The sequence below is a fragment of the Dermacentor silvarum genome, chromosome 2, assembly GCF_013339745.2.
Source record: "Dermacentor silvarum isolate Dsil-2018 chromosome 2, BIME_Dsil_1.4, whole genome shotgun sequence".
In the NCBI taxonomy this organism is placed as follows: Eukaryota; Metazoa; Arthropoda; class Arachnida; order Ixodida; family Ixodidae; genus Dermacentor; species Dermacentor silvarum.
Window position 1 is genome coordinate 168,185,306 of NC_051155.1, and position 18,561 is coordinate 168,203,866.

The window sequence follows — 18,561 nt, forward strand, 5'->3', positions numbered from 1 at the left end:
ACAGTTCATGCCTATATTGCAGCATGATTTTTATTTCTGTCACTCAAAAGAACAGCAGGACACTATGTAAGGGGGTATTGTAATAAAAACATGACAATGGGTATGAAATCATAAAGAAGATTAGGAATGGCAGGACAGATTCAAAAGCAAAAATAAGAATTAAGCAGTTGCATTCTGAGAAGGTGTAACAGTTTGCAATAAGGCACAGAACATAGTAACTGTCAAACATATTCCGGGAACACACAAAATATAAAAATCTTATACTGAAGGAGGCATTGTAGTTTGCAGACAAATGCGCTTGGCAACAGCTGCAGCATCTTCCGGAGTTGATTCAAATGATGGAGCACTAGGTAGCACTAATGACCATCAAAAATATTAGTTCGGGAATAAGCTGGAAGCACTTTGAGTTGGGTATACATATAACAAAGATCTCAAAACATCCTTTAGTATGGCTCACGTGCCAAGCATTTAAAATTGATTCTTAGGTGCCGAAACAACATCACGTGATGCTTTTACAGAACATAGCCCTGTGCAGCAGCGAAGTGATTAACAAACTTTCATGTTGAAGAAAGCAATGAAAATGACAAAAAGCTTAATGTCAAGACTCCTGAAGCTTTTTTATACCAGTGAAGATTCTTTTGGGAAGCCATTACACCAGTGGTGATTGAAATTGATTATAACAATGTGCAGTGGATGCGTCGAGAGCTGGCGAGGGGCAGCTGGAAATATCAGTGAACAACGGCGAGGTTCCCAACCAAGTGCAGGTGCTTAACAGTGGTCGGTGCCTGGTCAGCTTCAAACCTCTGAGGCCTGTGCCCCATGTGGTCAGCATCATGTTTAACGGAGAGAATGTGCCAGGTATGTAAATTCTTTTTCTCGTGTTTGACTGCAACTTGTGGGGGAACGTTTAATGTTACCCAAAAAGCCAGTTTCCAGAAACTGACCAGTAGTTGCATGCTTGAGGCTGTATGGACTTGGCTCAGTTGCAGGCAACATTAGTGTTGATGCCAAATTTCTCGCATGTAAAGTGTTAGTTAGTGACTTTTCTGTCTCTGCAACTTGCGACAATGATCGAGTGTTTTCTCAGTATGGCAGATAGGGAGCACACTGCTGCCACCTTGTGACATTAGTGAAAAGCTTGCAGTGGAGTTACATACAGTTTTTACTTCTATCTACAGCGCAATACATTTGTGTTCACTTCATGAGCTAAAAAGCAAAAAGAAAAATTTCACCAATGCAGCACATTTGGGCACCTGACATGACAGGCACAGTACGCATATGATCTTGTGAACACTCTTATTTTTTTAAGTGGATAGCACTTGCTATTGCTATCCACTTTTAAAGTGGATAGCAATAGCACAAGTGGATACAGTCGCCTTGAACATGAAACATGATCAAGCACTAACAAGTCTCATGCACATATTTTTACATAGCTAAATGTAACATGCCAAAGGATGCAATATGTACAGTACAATGAAGCATGGAAATGTTGGACTATGAATTACCTACTGGTTTAGCAAAAAAATACTCATGAATAGATGTGCATGTGTGTGTTTATTGCACTGTTTCATAAGCTCTTTCTTGTTTTTTGTTTTATTGTTTGCATTGTTTTCAAAGTTGGGACATCAGTTGAGACACTAGACTGCATATAGGCATCCTTGAATTGCATTTATTTGGTGCTGCATTGTTTGTTTCGCGCAGGTTGTCCAGTGGTGCTTCAAGTGTCCGATGTGAACCAATGCTCGGTGGACCTGAGTTCTCTGGAGCTAGTGCCTGTCAATCACCCTAGTAGGTTTCATGTGTCGGGAGTGTCTGATGAAGATCAGCTACGAGTGACCATTGTCTGTGAGTTCTGGCATTTGATCTACAGATTGTACTTGTGCTTGCTTAACTTAATTCGTGTAGTTTTAAGTTAGTGCAATCACCTGAGTAGCTTGATTAAATAGCTTCATTTCACCTTGGCACTTGTCAGGCACATTTCATTGTGGCACTTATGGTGGTATAGAAACTTTTGTTGTGAAAATTTTTATTTGTGAATGAGAAAGGCAGCTCATTGGTAGGGTTACATTGTGGTAGGCATCCTTTGTCACCCAAATTCTGCAGTGATGAATCAAATCTCAAGATATTAAAAGATTGTGATAGCAAATATATTTACCAAGTGATATTTAATAGTGATAGAAAACATTTGCCAAGGAAATGTAATCATTAAGTGAACTGATATCCTTGCTGTGTACATTACAGAACAAAAAAAAAGAAAATTTGCTTTATGCTCCTCTTTAATTTTCTTATTACAGTTTGCATGCAGTACAAATGCACGAAAATATGCACGAAAATATGTCTTCCTAGCACAAAAACGTGCATGTTCAAATGAGTGTCGTAACACCAGCCATCTGCTGGTGTTATTGCTATTTTTTGGTATGGGACACTGCTTAAAGGCTAAAAAACAGAGAGATAGCTACATGGCAATACCTTTCTTTCTATTATTTTTCTGTAGCTCCTCATGACAAAAAGGTTCCTGCTAAAGTAAGCCGCAGTTCAAGAGGAGGACTGAATGTCGAGTTTGCCCCTGACGAAGTTGGTAAGTGTCAAAATGTTGCCTATGACTATTTTTGGCATGTGCTGGCATGCTCTGTCTGGAAGAAAAACCAAAAGTAATGTGTACTAATTTGTGAGCAATTTGTGTGGACTGATGGTACGTAACTGCACTTTTGTGCTTTTTCTTTTTTGCTTTTTTTTTAGATGTGGTTTAACTGCAACAGTATGCTCATCATTTCAGCAATGTATGCACGCTTTCCGATTTTGCAGCTGAGTTTCATTTAGTCTACCTGGGATCATTGAAAAGGAAACGGTTTAACTGAATCATCCTGTAAAATTATGTTAGTTGATGAATGCTCCATGTGAGATTCAACCAAAACTGATAGTAATCACAAAGATATAATCACAATCACACGCATGGATGTATCTTATACTTAATTAGCCTGCATATATTCATATCTAGAAGGTGCATTGTGGCAGCTGTCACTGCTTTTATTTAGAAGTCATGTGACTTGAAGAGGAAGTTTTGCTTTGGATATCCCAAACCATATTCTCACTTCAAGAAAAAGAAAGAGAGAGGGTGTAGGTAGATGCAGCGATGTTTAAATACTAGTAGCATTAATTAGCTAGATACTATTTTGTTTCTTCAAATTATCAAGTATGGGAGTGTTTTCAAGCTTCAGAATTAAGTTATGAAATTCATGAGTAAAACTGCAACAGAAATGCCAATCTGATACAGAACCACGGTGCATCTTCACGGTACTGTGGTTATTGTTATGTGCACATTGGCACAAAGGTACTCTTTATGTCATCCGTTCTCTATTCCAAGAGGCAGCACTACTACAGATTGCTCATGCTGGTTTCCATTGTAGTGTTCTAATCAATAGATTTGTGTGTGCCATTCGCTATGTGTATTCTTAGACTCTGAGTACTTATGTAGTCAGCTCAAAACAAGCCTCTCCATGTAAGTACAGATGTGTGCTCAGCATGCAAAATGATCTGAATGCAAATCTGTATTTAGACAGGAGCCGCATCTCCGTAACCAGCGAAAACACAGTCTTCTCTGGTTGTGCTGGTGCAGTTTGCCATGAGTAACACTCGTCCAAACAGTGTAAAGCAAATAGAAATGTTACAAGGTGGCTTTTGCGAAGGGATTGGCACAAGGAGTGCTTCTCTAGCCTTGTAGCAGACATTGTGGAGCAAATCGGTGCAAGTTATGCAGCATGTTAGCTTCAGCGCAAAGGACAAAAACAACAAAAAAAAAAAAAGCTTAACCTTGCACTTGGCCGCGCAACGCTTGCAACAGCGAAGCTGGGCGATCGCAGCCCAGCATTTACTGGAAGTGTGCGTGAACTTTTCATCTTATTACTCATGATGATGATAATTGCTTTTCGCGCGTCTCGGACTTACGGCCGTCACTGCATGTTGCATAGCACAGCTTGCAACACCGACATCGCATTCCTATGCCGACAACGAGTTCCAGGAGACCCACTCCATGAATGCATCTCTCTCTCTCTCTCTCGCTCTCATAGCGCGCAAAACCTCTTCACCTTGCAGAGCACGAGCGTACGAACGCGCCAGCTGCGGACGAAGATGACGACGCTCGGAACGCAATCATATGGTTCGCATAAATGCATGCTCTGCAAGCGTGGCTGTATAGCCTAGTGGTTACGACGCTCGTCTTGGGACCGTGGGTACACGGGTTCAAATCACGCATCAGCAAGAAAGTTTCTTACATTTTCTTTCTTGGTAGTTTCTTGATACGCACCACAAATTACGGCTGGCCTAAACAGCTTCGCTGTTAAAACGATGACAGCCATAGTCACATGTCTTTGTCCTTGTTGCGCTGGAGCTAACATTTCGTGCAACTTCTCTATCCAGATCCTCTGTGTTGGGTAAGTGGAAGAGGAGAAGAGATGGTTATTTCAAGATTTGTCGTATAGTCCAGTGGTTCCATCGCTTCTTTACTATCTTGCAGGTCCATACATGGTGCAAGTGGAGCATGCTGGGAAGGTGCTGGCAGGGACGCCTGCAACGGTGAAAGCGTACGACGCCCGTAAGGTGGACGTGAGTGCCGTATCGCAAGGCACTCTAGGAAAACCAGTCCAGTTTACAGGTGAGCGCCTGAGCGAAAGTGCTCTCTTGCTTGTGGGCAGAGGCCTTTGCCGGTTACACGTACTTTGCTCACTAGCAGTTTGCACCTTGTGCTCAATCATGGTACGAATTTTGTTTTCACTTGCATCATGCACTTTCTTAAGATCTGCGGAATCAGGGTAAGGGCAAATGAGACTATCATTCCTTGAGTACACAAAATAATTGCGTTTGTTGTACTGCCAACAGAAATGTCATTGGCACTATCTTGTACTTTGGTTGGACAGCGCTTCGTCTATGAGTGACCCTGTAGTTGGGCAACTTTCATTGCTTTGACCAGTGCTCCTGTGTAGTGGACTAAATGCAGTGCTAGCTTTTCTTAGTGTTCCTCACAAATGTTGCTTTTCTATTCTAACTTTAAGTTCAGTGTTAATTGCTTTCTTGACTTCTTTATTGAGGTTTGAATGGAATATACTGGTCTAACTCTTCTGAGTTGTAACTTAAGAAACTTTTAAGACTTGGCAAAGGCCAAATGCTAGCATCTGGGTGTGGGAGATAACAGTGCAGCTATAAGATGGTCACTGATTTTCATGTAGTTACCAGAACAAAATTTTTTCATGTGCTTCCTAAGCAAAGCATATTTGAGGAGCAGATAAACAGAGTTCTTGGCTGTTATGCGAAACAATAGTTTAATTTAGATGTGGCTGTTATTACCACAGCAGCATGTTGCTGCAATAAAATATTTCGTATTTCATTCTTATATCTGTCAAAAAGTAATACTAGCTTCTCCTTTGAGTTTTACTGACTTAGTTAAAATGGAACTTGAAAGATGTTTTTCTAGCAGTCTTTTGGCTATGTTTATGTTGCATTGCTTGTTTTACTTTCTGTGCTTGTATAAAAATTTTCCAATCTGCACCAAGGCTAACCCACTTGCAATGCATTTCCATATGTAATAGCTCAGAAAAACTATGGCATGGAACATACATTCAAGTCTGGAAGCAAGGAATGTTGGCAGACTGAGCTTCTTGTGCATCATTCTTCTTTCTTGCAACCTCTTTGTAGTTGATGTGGGATGTGCTGGCGAAGGCAACCTTGCCATTTCGGTGACCTCCCGCAACCGCGATGTCCCAACTGTGGTTCACCCTATGGGTGGGGCCAAGTTTGCCGTGTCTTTTGTGCCTGGTGATGGGTCAGACCACATCATCAGCATCAGCTTCAACAAAGAACCAGTGCCAGGTATGCTAGCTGACAGTTTCTTGCGTGTGGCTTCAGTGTGCTCTTTGATGCCTCCATTTTCAATTACGTTTTTTTCTTTTTGTCTCTCTTTATGACAGGAAATTGAAAAACAACAATTTTATGCACTATTTTTTGGGTCTCCTAAGTTCTTGATTTTAAATGTTTATGTACACTGAGACATTATATTAATTGTTTTAAAATAATTTTTGTTGCATATTTTCGGGTCATCCTTCATGTGTACTTCATGACTTATGCTGTAGTAAGCGCCCTGATGTGTGAAGCCATTAAAAACACCACAAGAAAAAAGAAAGGAAAAAACAAACAATATGTGATAAGAAAATTTAGTTACTTTCAGCATAAAATATTACAGTACATATAAACGTTTACATGGTAATTAAGGGATACAATGCCATAGTCAGAGAACCTGAGCATATCCTCTGTGTGTGATTTTTATCGTTCTTTTGTCAGAAAACAGCACTTATGTTTGCAATTGTCACTGTGTTCGGAAAATAAAGTCTATGTTCAAAACAGCACATATACCTATGTTCTGTAGGAAGCCCCTTCAAGGTCAAAGTTAACGATGGTGGAAAGATTACAGCCATGGACGTCTCCTCATTGGCTGCTGCTTCGGTGAACAAAGTGGTTGGCTTTGTTGTCCAGAATGCTGCAGGAAGAGAACAGGATCTGACTGTCAAAGTTGAAGGCAAGTTATATTGTTTGACGTATTGCCACTTTTTGCCTAGCATGACATTGGTCAAATACCACCCATTTCAAGCTTTCTTATATTATTGTACTCATATCTGTTTAAAATACTTCAATTTGATTGAACTGCTTGTGCTGTGGAAAAGGATCTAGGCTGATGCATTGTGCCTGAGGATAATGCAAGCCTACACTGCCATTCATTCACATATGGTCTTCTTTGCCATCTATAAGTAAAAGGTTGTAATCTGGAAGTTTTCTTAGCAACTGTGCTTTAGATTCTCTTGCTGGTAGGAGTAAATTAATCACTTGGTAGCCATTGCAAATTTAAATGAACTTGAAAGCATTTGACTATGGCTCAAAAGACCTGCAATATGAAAAACTGCATACTTTTGACCAATGTTGATATCAAACATGTGCAGGTCCAGACAGTTCTCCGCTGCCTTGTTCGCTCAAGGATGCTGGAGACAGAAATCTCAAGGTGGAATTCTCACCCACCAAGGCAGGTAAGTGTCTCTGCTAGGTTTATTCATTTTCACCTCTCCTGTTTATTAGCTAAGCACAAACCTTGTTCATCACAAACAAAATATGCTCTCAGTTGTGCTTTTTCACTTCAACCCAGAGCATACTTTATTTGCAATGAACAAGGTTTCACTTGGTGACTAGCTTCACTGCTGTGTAACTCTCTTCTGTGGTGTGCTAGCACTCAAGGGAGGAGCTCAAAAGATAAAGTAAAGTTCAAGAGAGCATCATTGTGAAGTAAAAGGCAGCCAGTCATATCAGAACCCCTAGTACATTACTAGATTCAGTATTTCTGGTTCCCAAAGATAAGAAAAGGCAGACATTTTGCATATGTAGCATGCACAGTTGTGAATTATTTTGTGCTGGTAATTCGACTGCCAGGGTGGTGTGTTTTTTATAACACTTTTTAAGCATTAAAGCAAAATAAATTGTTCTTAATGCTTTTTTAAGCAGTAAGAGCTGAAGATTTGTGCATTCACTGCTTCTAAATTTGATTATGTCAATGGTAAATCAAGTGCCTTCTGCTGCAGGAGAACACAAGATTCATGTCTCCCACCAAGGATCTCCCATCGCAGGCAGCCCATTTGTGTGCAAGGTGTTTGACGCCCACCAGATCAAAGTCCGGGAGGTGCCTAGAGGAATTGTAGGGAAGCCTGTCACTTTCATCGGTAGGTACATTCTATTTGTACCTATAGGTTTTGTTCATAAAAATTGTTTCACTTTTTATGGTCTCTAGCTATAAAAACTGATGTCTTATCTTAGTTGCTGCATGCATTTAAAATGTGAGCTGAACTTATGCTGTGAGAGGAATGTGCTGGTGCTTACATAGTGCAACTTTATGCATATTCATGACTTGCTGTTCCCTATACACGCAGCTTCTGCAATGATAGGTTTATTTGTACGAGCTTTCTTGGTTCACACTCACGCATGCCATGTTCACATTTCAGTGGAAACGGCTCATGCGGGCCCCGGAAATCTAGAGGTAATGGTCAACAATGGCCGAGTCCCCACAACTCCCCAGGCTCAGTCACCCACGCAATATGCCATTACGTTCACACCAACCGATGACCGGCCACATCTAATTGATGTCCGCTTCAATGGAGACCACGTACCAGGTATGTGTTCTTGTATATTCTTGTGCTTGTATAGTTAGCAAATTGTTGGCCTTCTAATGCACCTAAATTGGTGCTACTAATGTTACCTGTGCACTGTGCTAGTGTTACCTGTGCACTGTGCACACTAGCACAGTACACATTTGTACAACCTATTTGTACACAAATAGCATGTACACTGTGCTATTTTATTTCCACGTTCTCCCCAGTAGCAAGCACAGTACACCATTTATCAATTGATTTTGCTACAGTGTACAAAACGTTTAATATTTTGATACATTTTGATACACTATAGAGGGAAAATTTGTTGACTGAAATACATGCATGGAATTCTTCAAGCTAGTACATGCATATCTTCAGGTAGCTTTAAGAGCTCTTGCTTCATACATGTAGGTCCCACTGCAGGTCATTTTATCTGTGGTATCACCAAGAGTCGAACACGACTCGGTATTTGACAAAGAGAGCCTGGCAGGTCAAAGAATTACTGTAACATAGCTTTGGCAGCAAACTGTTGTATGCTGATAACAAGTTCTTTCCCATATGTGACTTGCAGGCAGCCCGTTTGAGTGCCAAGTGGTCGATCTGTCCAAAATAAAGGTGGTGGGGGAGGGAATTGAACGAGTGGCTATCAACCGGCCTGCTGCATTTGTTGTTGACACCCACGGACAAGATGTTGGGCAGTTCTCAGCTTCAGTGATGGGTAAGCATGCTCATGTTGAGGCATGGTAGACTCCCTATGAGACAAATTCTGTTAAACCAACTTCTCTAGGTCGAGTTTCTTTTTTTTTTAGTCATCCAGTTTGCCATATGGCAAACTGGGTGACTACAGTAAAAAAGTGCAGTCTTACTTCGTGAGAAAGCCACATATGTTGCCTGTGGAACTTATTGTTTATAATTAGCGATTCGTAGTCTGTGGGCTGGTATGTTTGTATCCCAGCACCACTAAGCACTTCTTCTGTTGTGGAGTCTGTCCCTGAACACAGCCGCAGCAGATGGTGAGCATTATTTACACACTTCACAAATTCACTGCACATCTGTTAATCGGGATGTTTGACAAAATAAGCAGATTTCCAAGGCCCTATTATGCTTGCCTTAGCCCCTTCTGTGCCGTGCTATTATCCTGAATTCTGACCAAAAATGGCCAAATAATTTTTAAAGACCCCACTTGCTAACACGATTTACTTTCTCAAAAAGAGTACATTCACTTTTACTTGCGCTGTCCCATGGATTATGTGCTGCCACCTATGAAAGGCAGTACTAGGCACCGAGACGAAACTAGGCTCGTCTATGGCATTGCTTTGAAAATTCAAAGTACCGTTGACGAGCTTAGCTTGTCCTTGGCTGTTTTAACCAGAAGCGCATTGATGAACTCGGCTCGTCCAAGGCACAGAAGGGTTTAAAGGTAGTCTATCGTGATTGTTTCCTGGTGTTAAAGGAAAACTAAGGGGAATTGTTAAGTTAAGCTAGACTGATAAGTAAGACTTCTGGAATAGCGAATGACGTGATGTTTACCAGGTGTGAAAGATGACATTAGCAATATATATACCGGGTGTCCCAACTGTCATGCAGCAAGATTTAAAAATATGCAAATGCCACGTAGCTGGACAGAACCAAGGTAATGCTGTTTGCCGGCGCTTGGGAAAATGCATGAGAAAATTGTGGAGCATCATAAGAAACTACTGATACAGCTTTCTGGTGCTCAATACGTGCTACATAAAAGTGTTTTTCTGAGTGTGAAAGAAGCCCGCGAATACACGCAAAGTGCCTCGAGTGGCCAGTCGCACGGCAATTTTGCGTGTATTCACGGGCTTCTTTCACGCTCGGAAAAAACACTTTTATATTGCATATATTGAGCACCAGAAAGCTGTATCGGTAGTTTCTCATGTTGCTCTACAATTTTTTCATTGACACTTTTAATCTAATTATAATATTTGAGAAGTTGATTAATTAATTATGACTAATTATCTAATTAGGCAGAATGCAAAATATACTTTGAGTATCTCCAAGTGACAGCAAACAGCATTACCTTGGTTCTGTCCAGCTACGTGGCATTTGCATATTTTTAAATCTTGCTGCATGATAGTTGGGACACCCTGTGTGTGTGTGTGTGTGTGTATATATATATTCGTTTTCTTTTTGTTGCAGGACAAATTTCATGGGCTTAGGTCGCAAAAGACCTACGTTCATGAACATCTATGACATCACATTTGTGCAATGTATTTGCATTAAACTGAAGTCATGCTTCCTTTTTGCTGCTACTAAGTCAGATTTTTCGAAGAATAATCTGTCACTCAGTGCACTTTAGCATTAATTGTAGGTGCAAGCAAAGAAATACATTTAAAATTCAAATTTTCTAGCATGCATGGAAAATAATGCTCATGCATTCTACCTTTATGCTAAAGAAAAACAAAAAGATAAGAAAGAAAAACAAGAAGAAAAAAAAGAAGGGGCATGGCAAATGTGAACAAGAGTGTAGCAAAAAATACATGCAATGCAGTTGTGATGTTGACTTGAGAGATCATGAAACTCGGGTGCATATTGGTTGTCTATGAATGCCTGTTGACTGTACTGTGGGTTGGATTTAATCTGTAAAGGTAGAGAAAGTTGCATTTTCTCGCATGAGGCGTCTGGCAGGGTTATGCACCAGTGGCAGACAGATGCAGTGGGAGAAAGTGCTTCCATTTCCTAGGAGCGCTCATTTAGCTTACCATATTTCGCATACCTTAAAAAAAGTAACTAACCAAACAAAATTCCACACTTGCACTCTTCAGTGCGCATAGTGTGCAACTATCTGTTCATATCTGCGACATCACAAATATGTATGCTTAAGGAGAAAATCAGCATGGTGTCTCTTTCAGAGGAATTTAAATACAAGCATTTAGTATTATCAGTTTTCTTCAAAACTTGAACTTTGAATGTAGTTTTTACTTATCTCATGGCACTCAATAAGGAGTAGTGTAGAAAGTCTTTAAACGTAAAAGTGGGTGCAGAAAACACAATGCATTGCCATTTGGGCAATTTGCCCAAAATGGCATCAAGCTATTTCTTTCTTCTTTCTACACTACTCAATAAGGAGTAGTGTAGAAAGTCACTAAACATAAAAGTGGGTGCAGAAAACACAATGCATGTCTATTATGCACCACACCAAACAAAAATTGTAAAAATTTATGTAGACTAAAACAACTCTGCATCACTGACCTAAGTTATATGACTGACTTGTGCTCAATTGGAAACTCAATTGGGTGCTCAATTGGCAACATCTTCAAGTTAAGGCATAATTCTGGTTTTATGCAAGTTTTAATTGCTAATGTCATTTGTGCACTCTAAAAGTACCGCCTCCTTTTATGTACTGCATGGAACAACGTTGGGCCAGAGTTACATTTTGAGTTATTTTTCATGTTCCTCAGTCTATGTGGCCGCATCACTATTGTGAGATAGAAAAGAGTCCAGATTGTTCTTATTCTTGCTTCATAAAATTATTCTGGTGTTTGTTCCTCTTGTTTTCGTCGCTACAATGTTTCCAGAACACTGCCTCATGAAATTAATGTTGCATATGATTAGTAACTGCTCCTAGCAGACATCACTAGAATACCACTCTGTTTTAAAGGTGGGCCGGTCAAAAGGCTGTGCATTATTAGAATGCCCTGATGCACACAAAGGCAGGTTTGGTCGAAAGGTCGCATGACTTGCCTGCTTCATATTTTAATCTTTTTCGATTCGCTGCACACACTAAGTTCCGTGTTGGGCCACCAGCACAGCCCTATACAAACAGGAGTCTCTGCATCCAGAAACTTGGTAGTGGTTCAAATAATGGAAAATAAAATAAAAAAATAAAATAAAAAATAAGAAGAAGACAAAGAATACAAACAGAAATGCAGGAGTTGGGTAAAATGAGTTTGCTGAGTACACATGCAGGGTCTCAAAGGGAGCCAGGCGGAACTCTCATTGCATCTTGAAAGGGCTCCGTCTCTTCTGCTTGAGAGGATCAGAGGAACGCGCTTACGTGTGTGTGCGTGGAGGAGGTGGGATCACTCTTGCGTTTCGACACGCTTCTCGATCACCTTGCAGCCCAAGGGGCCGCCGCACGTCGCACCCTTCTCCCCCCTGCAATTGTGTGTGCGCTCTTGCGTGACGTAGGCTGCCTCCCCTTCTTTCTTCTGTCTGCACTGCTGGAAGCTACTGTCTTGTTGCCTTTCTCTCTCCCTCGCCTATTATCTTGCTTGTTTTCCTGTTGCTTTTATTTTCTCTCTTTCCTGGATTCTTCTTTCCCAACTAATTTTTTTTTTCTTTAATGGTCCCTCTCGTCGCTCTCTTGAGTCAGTGCTACTCTTTCTGCTGTGCTTCTTTCTGTTCTTTCTTTTTTCTTAATGTCTGTTTTTGCAGCCCGCCTCACTTCTCCGCTATTGTTGTTTCCATAGTTCCCTCATTCTCAGCTGCACTTACTTTTTTTTTTTTACTTTTTTTAATCCCCTTTCTTCTTTCCTTCACCTCTACATTCTCGGTGTGAGCTGCTGCCCCTTGGTAGCACTGTTTATCTTTCTGTGTGCATGCCCTCACGTGGTGGTTGGCTGCTCTCTGAAGGGGAGGGCTCCTGCCGTCGTATTGTACGCAGTCGTGTCGACACGAGCCAAGAGGTAGGCTGCGCTGGTCCTCCATAGCGTACGAGACATCTGTCCTTGTGCTCTCTGTTCAGTGGCTCGTTTTGTTCTGTGGTATTCCCCCCCACCCCCTTCACCCCCCCTCTTCCTTTTGTCTTGCTTGTCGACACTCCCTTCCTTGTCTCATTGTTGGCTGTGTGCATCAAGGCAGGTGAGAGTATCCTTTCACTTTACCGATTGTCCATCTGCTGGGGATATTGAGTTGAGGCTCTGACGTGAGCTTGCACCAGTGTAGCCAGTCTTGTGTAGTGGTCACAATGTGGTGCATCTTTTAAGTTTCATTAATTAGTCTGTGTTCTTACAAGTGTACCCATGATGGTAAATGGTTGATGCAAGCAGAGACCATTTCTGAAGTGAATGACTGCTTTTTCAGCGTGTAGGCCATTAAGTGTTGCGACTAGTTCTCAGCGCGTGCAGGTTGCTCATGTTCACATTCTGCTTTTGCTCTCTCATGATTTGTGATGCACTAGACATTTTCACTGTCCTTGTTGCTTTCATAACAGTTTAAGCAAAGTCAACCTTTTGATCATAATGCTACGGTATTGTCTCCGCCATGAATTTGACACATAACTTAGAATAGGGAGTTTTAGTATAGCGGAAAATGCTTACGTTAGTGTAAGCGTGCGACGCAACGCTAACACAAAGAAAGGGTGCACTGCGCGGTACAAGGTAGTGTTTTAGAATAGCGGAACGGAGCAAAACACTAACACTAATGCAAATAAGATCCCTGTAGAGCAACTCCTCCTCGCCCTCCTCCTCGCCCCTCTAGGCCGCCATTAGTGAGCGTGCGGCCGCTACCACTCGCTTCATTTCGTATCGCATGCGGCGCGTTGAAGCGCTTGCTTGAAACGTGACTGTTCTGGGCGCATTTTCACAAGGCTGTTCGTGCGTAAGATATCTACGTAAGATATGTAATGCCTTCAATTATCAGTAGACTCTGCATCGCTCAGACTGACGAAAACGAAAGGTAGAACAAGGTAAACGCAATCCTAAGCAGTCTTTACTACTGCTGATTGTTTCTCGTAATCGAATGGTGTTCTGTTTACCTGACGTATTTACAAAAACAAAGAGCTACATTAAGTTATGCAGACACAACACGGCGGAGCCATTTATGTGCTAGATACCCTCAACATTTTTTTTTCCAAAATGCATTCGCGCGCTTTTCTTTCCCCCTCAGTTATATGCCTTGGTTCCCGTGTGTGCGTGTGCTTTCTGCATTTTGCGCTTTAACTGGCGACTCTTCCATTATGCTCATTTTATGAGAAGTCATGCTCGTATTCATATTGCCAAAATGCGCCCTTTTGTTCGCCGCAGAGCATAAACCGGGACTTCTTTTTTTTTTACTCAGTCGTTGGCTGATGCTGAACTCGCGAATGCACCCACCTTCCCGCGTTCATCACTAACTGGGTGAGAACAGCGATCAGAACCTCCCTCAGTAATGACCTCCCTCGGTGGCAGTCAAATTTCTTTCTTCCGACACGGTGGAGCCATATCGCTCGCCGTTTAAGGTTTCGTTTGCCACGAGGAACCGCAAGAAGCTTGCCCCCCTTGGCAATACTATTCCAACATCCAACAGCTCAGCAAGTTGGCATGATGCTGCAGCTGAGCGCGTCTTCAAAAACATAAAAAGCCTACACTCACGCACAGCGCACATGTGTCCCGGTGTTTCTACGCTCACTAATGGCACCGTTTTCCCGCGATAACAAAAGCCGCGCGAGTTATTCGTCACGTGTCAAGCCTCGTCCAATGGGAGAGCGGAAAACGGCGAAGAAGTCAGGAGAGGGGTACAAGGCGGGGAGGAAATTCTCCTTTTCTATTTGAACAATAGTTTGCGCTACCTTTGGAACATACAGGGACCTTAAACGCAAATAAAGTCCCTATATAAGAAAAGTACCGCCATCTACTCTTTCCTCCGCCGGCTCCTCTCCTAAAGCGCTTGCTTTTTTCTTTACTTTTTGCTTGCGAAAGCCAAGTCGACGATGGCGCACCTAGAAAGTCCACGTTGAAGCTTTCAGGCCGGGCACGCGCCGCCGCCGGCGACTGCAGCTGTGCAGAGGACTTTCAACATGGCTCTGAGGCGGAAAAAAATAAAATATAAAGCAGTGAAGAGCGCGCGCTATCATCGTCCAATTGGAGATACAGGAGAGAGAGAAGCGGCGCTTATCAAAGGATGGCGGTACTTTTCTTATATAGGGACTTTAAACGCAAATACACTTGGGCGCCATCTCGAGGCGGATGCAGCAAGCATGAACAAACCCTCTCGTTAAGCCTACTCCGCCGCTAATCGAGAATGTATATCGAAAACAACGTCCATTTGTCACCTGTACGCCGCTGTCGAAGCATCATCACACAAATCTAAAGCAAACACGAGCATTAGTGGAGAACGAATGAGCCGAACAGTGCAGGCCGACGACTCGATAGATCCGAAGTGGACGGCTCTCGCTTCAACAGGCGCCGCCATCTTACCCTGCGTACGGAATCCCTTGCGTGCGTTAGCGTTGAACGCTATATACAAGAAATAGTGTACGTACGTAAGAGTTCTGGCTACGTTTATGTTCTGCGCATGCGCAGTTTGCAGCACGCTACGCTAACGCTAAATCCTTGCATTTGATGTTTTACGATATACTAAAACTCCCTAATGTGAAAATTGTTCTTTTAGCTTCCTGCACCTTTTTTTTTGTTGTTGTTGTAGAGTAGTAATAAAGATTTTGAATCATAAAATCTGATTTAGCATATTTATACGTGTGAACTCGCTTATTAACGTCGCTGTTTTTTACTCATGCTCCTTTGCTTTGTGGCCTAGTTCATAAAGTGTGAATTGGAGAATTTTATGTGTGAAGCTGCTAGCTTGAATGAATGGATTATTTGTTTGACAAAACAGGTGATGTACATGCACTATTTACTTTGAAAGCCTCTATTGTAATTATTTCATTTTTTTTCTTCTTATTGACAGGTCCTAACCAAGTTGCATTGAAGACTCATGTGACAGGAAATCATCACAGCGGTTATCGTGTTGAATATACCCCAACAGAAGTTGGTGAGTTTTTCCATACAAGGAAATGTGTATGTGTGTGTGTGGGAGTGGCTATATGTGTGTGTGTAAAAAATGCCACGTTATTGGCATGTGCTATGTGCGAACTTTGTCAACAGAAAAAAAAGAAAAAAAAAAGATACCGCATGCCTATAGATAATGTACTGTGTGAACCATACAGATATTTTAAGTTGATGTATTCAAACTTTTTCTTGTATTCTGGCAAAAGTCCATCAGAACATTTGTACAAAATCTTCATACATGCTTGTCTTCCATATGTGCCATTACAAACACACACACTCACAATAGAATCTCTGCAAACAAAAATCACTTAAACGGAATTGACACTAAGCGTAGCAGCCACATCTAAATTGGTTGGTTTTGTATCAGGGTGATGCAAAAAAAAAAATCTTTTCTGAATTGGAACCAAAATTTTCATAACTCTCTGTAAACAGAACCACAGAAGCTAGCTCTAATGCAAATTTTTGGAAAGGGGCAGGATCTGAAACGTATTTTTGAGACACCTGTCTTTTCTCTAGAAAGCACTCCTTAAAAAGCAGTGGCAAAGACTCTATCAAAAATTTGATAGATTTTTACTACATATCATGTACAGACCAGGACAGCTTTGCAGCACCGCCACTCGCCCTATAGATGTCCAAAATAAGGACCACTGAAATTTCAAATGCCTTGCAGCACATTGTTCGATAATTTGGACTCCTCCTGCACGATTGCGTTCTATTCGACCACTGACTGGAGCAGTAAGAGATGTTTTTGTTTTGATACGTCACCGGCGCCTCCTTGAAACTGAAACTAGCAAAACCTTCTAAATGCAGTAGCTGACAAACTAGCTGCTACATTCGCGTCATGCTTTATATATATATATATATATATATATATATATATATATATATATATATATATAAAGCATAATGACGAAATGCATGGGCGTTTCAGTTAACTTTGTGCTTCCATGCATAAAACAGTGTTTTCCTCCAAAAGTTAACTGGCATGCCCATGCATTTCGTCGGACACTTTGAAAATTAATATCTTGAAACTAGTTCAGTCCTGAGAATTCGATCCAAGTAGGATATGCCTTGTGAACTTAGTGGCTTTAATTTGCAGATTGAAGGATGTACCGTAAAATAACTAATTAAAAAGTTATTTTACGGTACTCATTACTGTGCACATCAGTTAGAATATTTAGAAGCTCATGACCTTTGACTACATTGCAGTCATTGTAGTCAAAGTCATTGTAGTCATGACCTTTGATTACAAGGTCATGAGTTAGTATCTCGTGACCTTGTAGTAGCTTAACAGGGCTGTGCTTAAACAAAAACTATTTGTGACCTTATTGTTATCTGGCTTGTTAACTACACACTACATAGTTCTGGTAAAATTTATTGTATTAATGCATTTTTCATTGATGTTCATATTGTAGCATGTGTGTGTGTGTGTGTGTGTGTGTGATGTGCGTGCGCGTGCGCACGCATGTGTATGTGCCCGTGCCACTGGTAACTTGCTTAATATTTTTTTACGTATCAGTTGTTTTTCATTTGTCATTTTGCTGTGACTTTTCCTAGGGGACCACACTATAGACCTTGAACTGGGTGGCCACTCACTACAGGGAAGCCCTTTCATGAGCAAGGTCTATGATGCCTCTAAAGTGCGTGTGGCTGACATTGGAACTGGCGTCGTTGGACGACCTGTCTACTTCACAAGTGAGTCTCCATAATCCATAATTCTATAGCAAATAGTTTTCATCATGCCCATTACATTATTTTTGGGGTTTTCCAAGCATGCATAACATACGTCACTGCAAGCTGGATCGAGCACACAGTATGGATAGACATTGCATTACAAGTGTGCTGCTCCCGTTGGAATTCTTTGCTAACTTTTTTGCCTGTGATATAGCTGGAAGGGCCATTTATACCAGGCTCCCTTATTGATGCAACATGCAATGTGTGGGCTCATTTATATATTCAAGGTTTACTGCAGGTTTTTGTTTGCTGAATGGCAGAGAATTTCTCGTAGGTGGTGTGATCGTCTCCCACTGCTTATGTTGCATCATTGTTTTACATCAGTTACATAAGGCAGCAATTATTAAACTTTCTGCCATTACACGCTTGATCCACTCATAGCTTAATGAAGGCTCTCATGAGTGGGTTAATTACATTTATGGAAAGACATGGGCAGACAAACAAATGGCAAAATAGGTCTGTAACAACTAAAACATGTTAATTTGCATGACATGAATGCCTCAATGAATTGTGATAAGTTCATTATTCAGTAGTGAACGCTACTTTATCTGATTAGTACAAGAGGCAAAGTTTCTGACTTGTGTTGCACAACTTCTCGGGCTGCCTTGACCCACATGTTGTATATGAATTGTAAAGGAAATTTTTAATAAATCGCAATAACAGTTGCCAAAATAACATTTTTACAAATGCTCTGAGTATCACTTGTAGCCTGCTATGAACAGGAAACGAACATTCATGCCATATAGAAACATAGAGAGTATTGAGAGTATTGAAGATAAGTTCAGTTAATGACAGAAAATGTCCCAAGCGTTGTTCAACATCAACCCATTCAATTTGATCTGAATTAGTGCCTCTAGAGCTGGCCCGTGGACCAGAACTTGGGAATCACTGATGTGGTGTTTTTAGAAAACTGACAGGCC

The 18,561-nt window shown here is 41.3% G+C and overlaps 1 protein-coding gene across 3 annotated transcripts in view; it reads left to right on the forward strand.

Annotated features, from left to right (window-relative positions):
* LOC119442064 (filamin-A-like) overlaps window positions 1–18,561 on the forward strand; it is a 172,035-nt gene that overhangs the window by 120,225 nt on the left and 33,249 nt on the right. For all 3 annotated transcript variants that reach the window (XM_037706782.2, XM_049661858.1, XM_049661859.1), the window contains 12 exons: window positions 691–858; window positions 1,702–1,845; window positions 2,495–2,578; window positions 4,514–4,651; window positions 5,689–5,862; window positions 6,416–6,565; window positions 6,984–7,067; window positions 7,614–7,751; window positions 8,031–8,198; window positions 8,749–8,895; window positions 15,807–15,890; window positions 17,465–17,602. In XM_037706782.2, coding sequence (XP_037562710.1) covers window positions 691–858; window positions 1,702–1,845; window positions 2,495–2,578; window positions 4,514–4,651; window positions 5,689–5,862; window positions 6,416–6,565; window positions 6,984–7,067; window positions 7,614–7,751; window positions 8,031–8,198; window positions 8,749–8,895; window positions 15,807–15,890; window positions 17,465–17,602 — 1,617 coding nt within the window. The remainder of the gene's footprint in view (window positions 1–690; window positions 859–1,701; window positions 1,846–2,494; window positions 2,579–4,513; window positions 4,652–5,688; window positions 5,863–6,415; window positions 6,566–6,983; window positions 7,068–7,613; window positions 7,752–8,030; window positions 8,199–8,748; window positions 8,896–15,806; window positions 15,891–17,464; window positions 17,603–18,561) is intronic.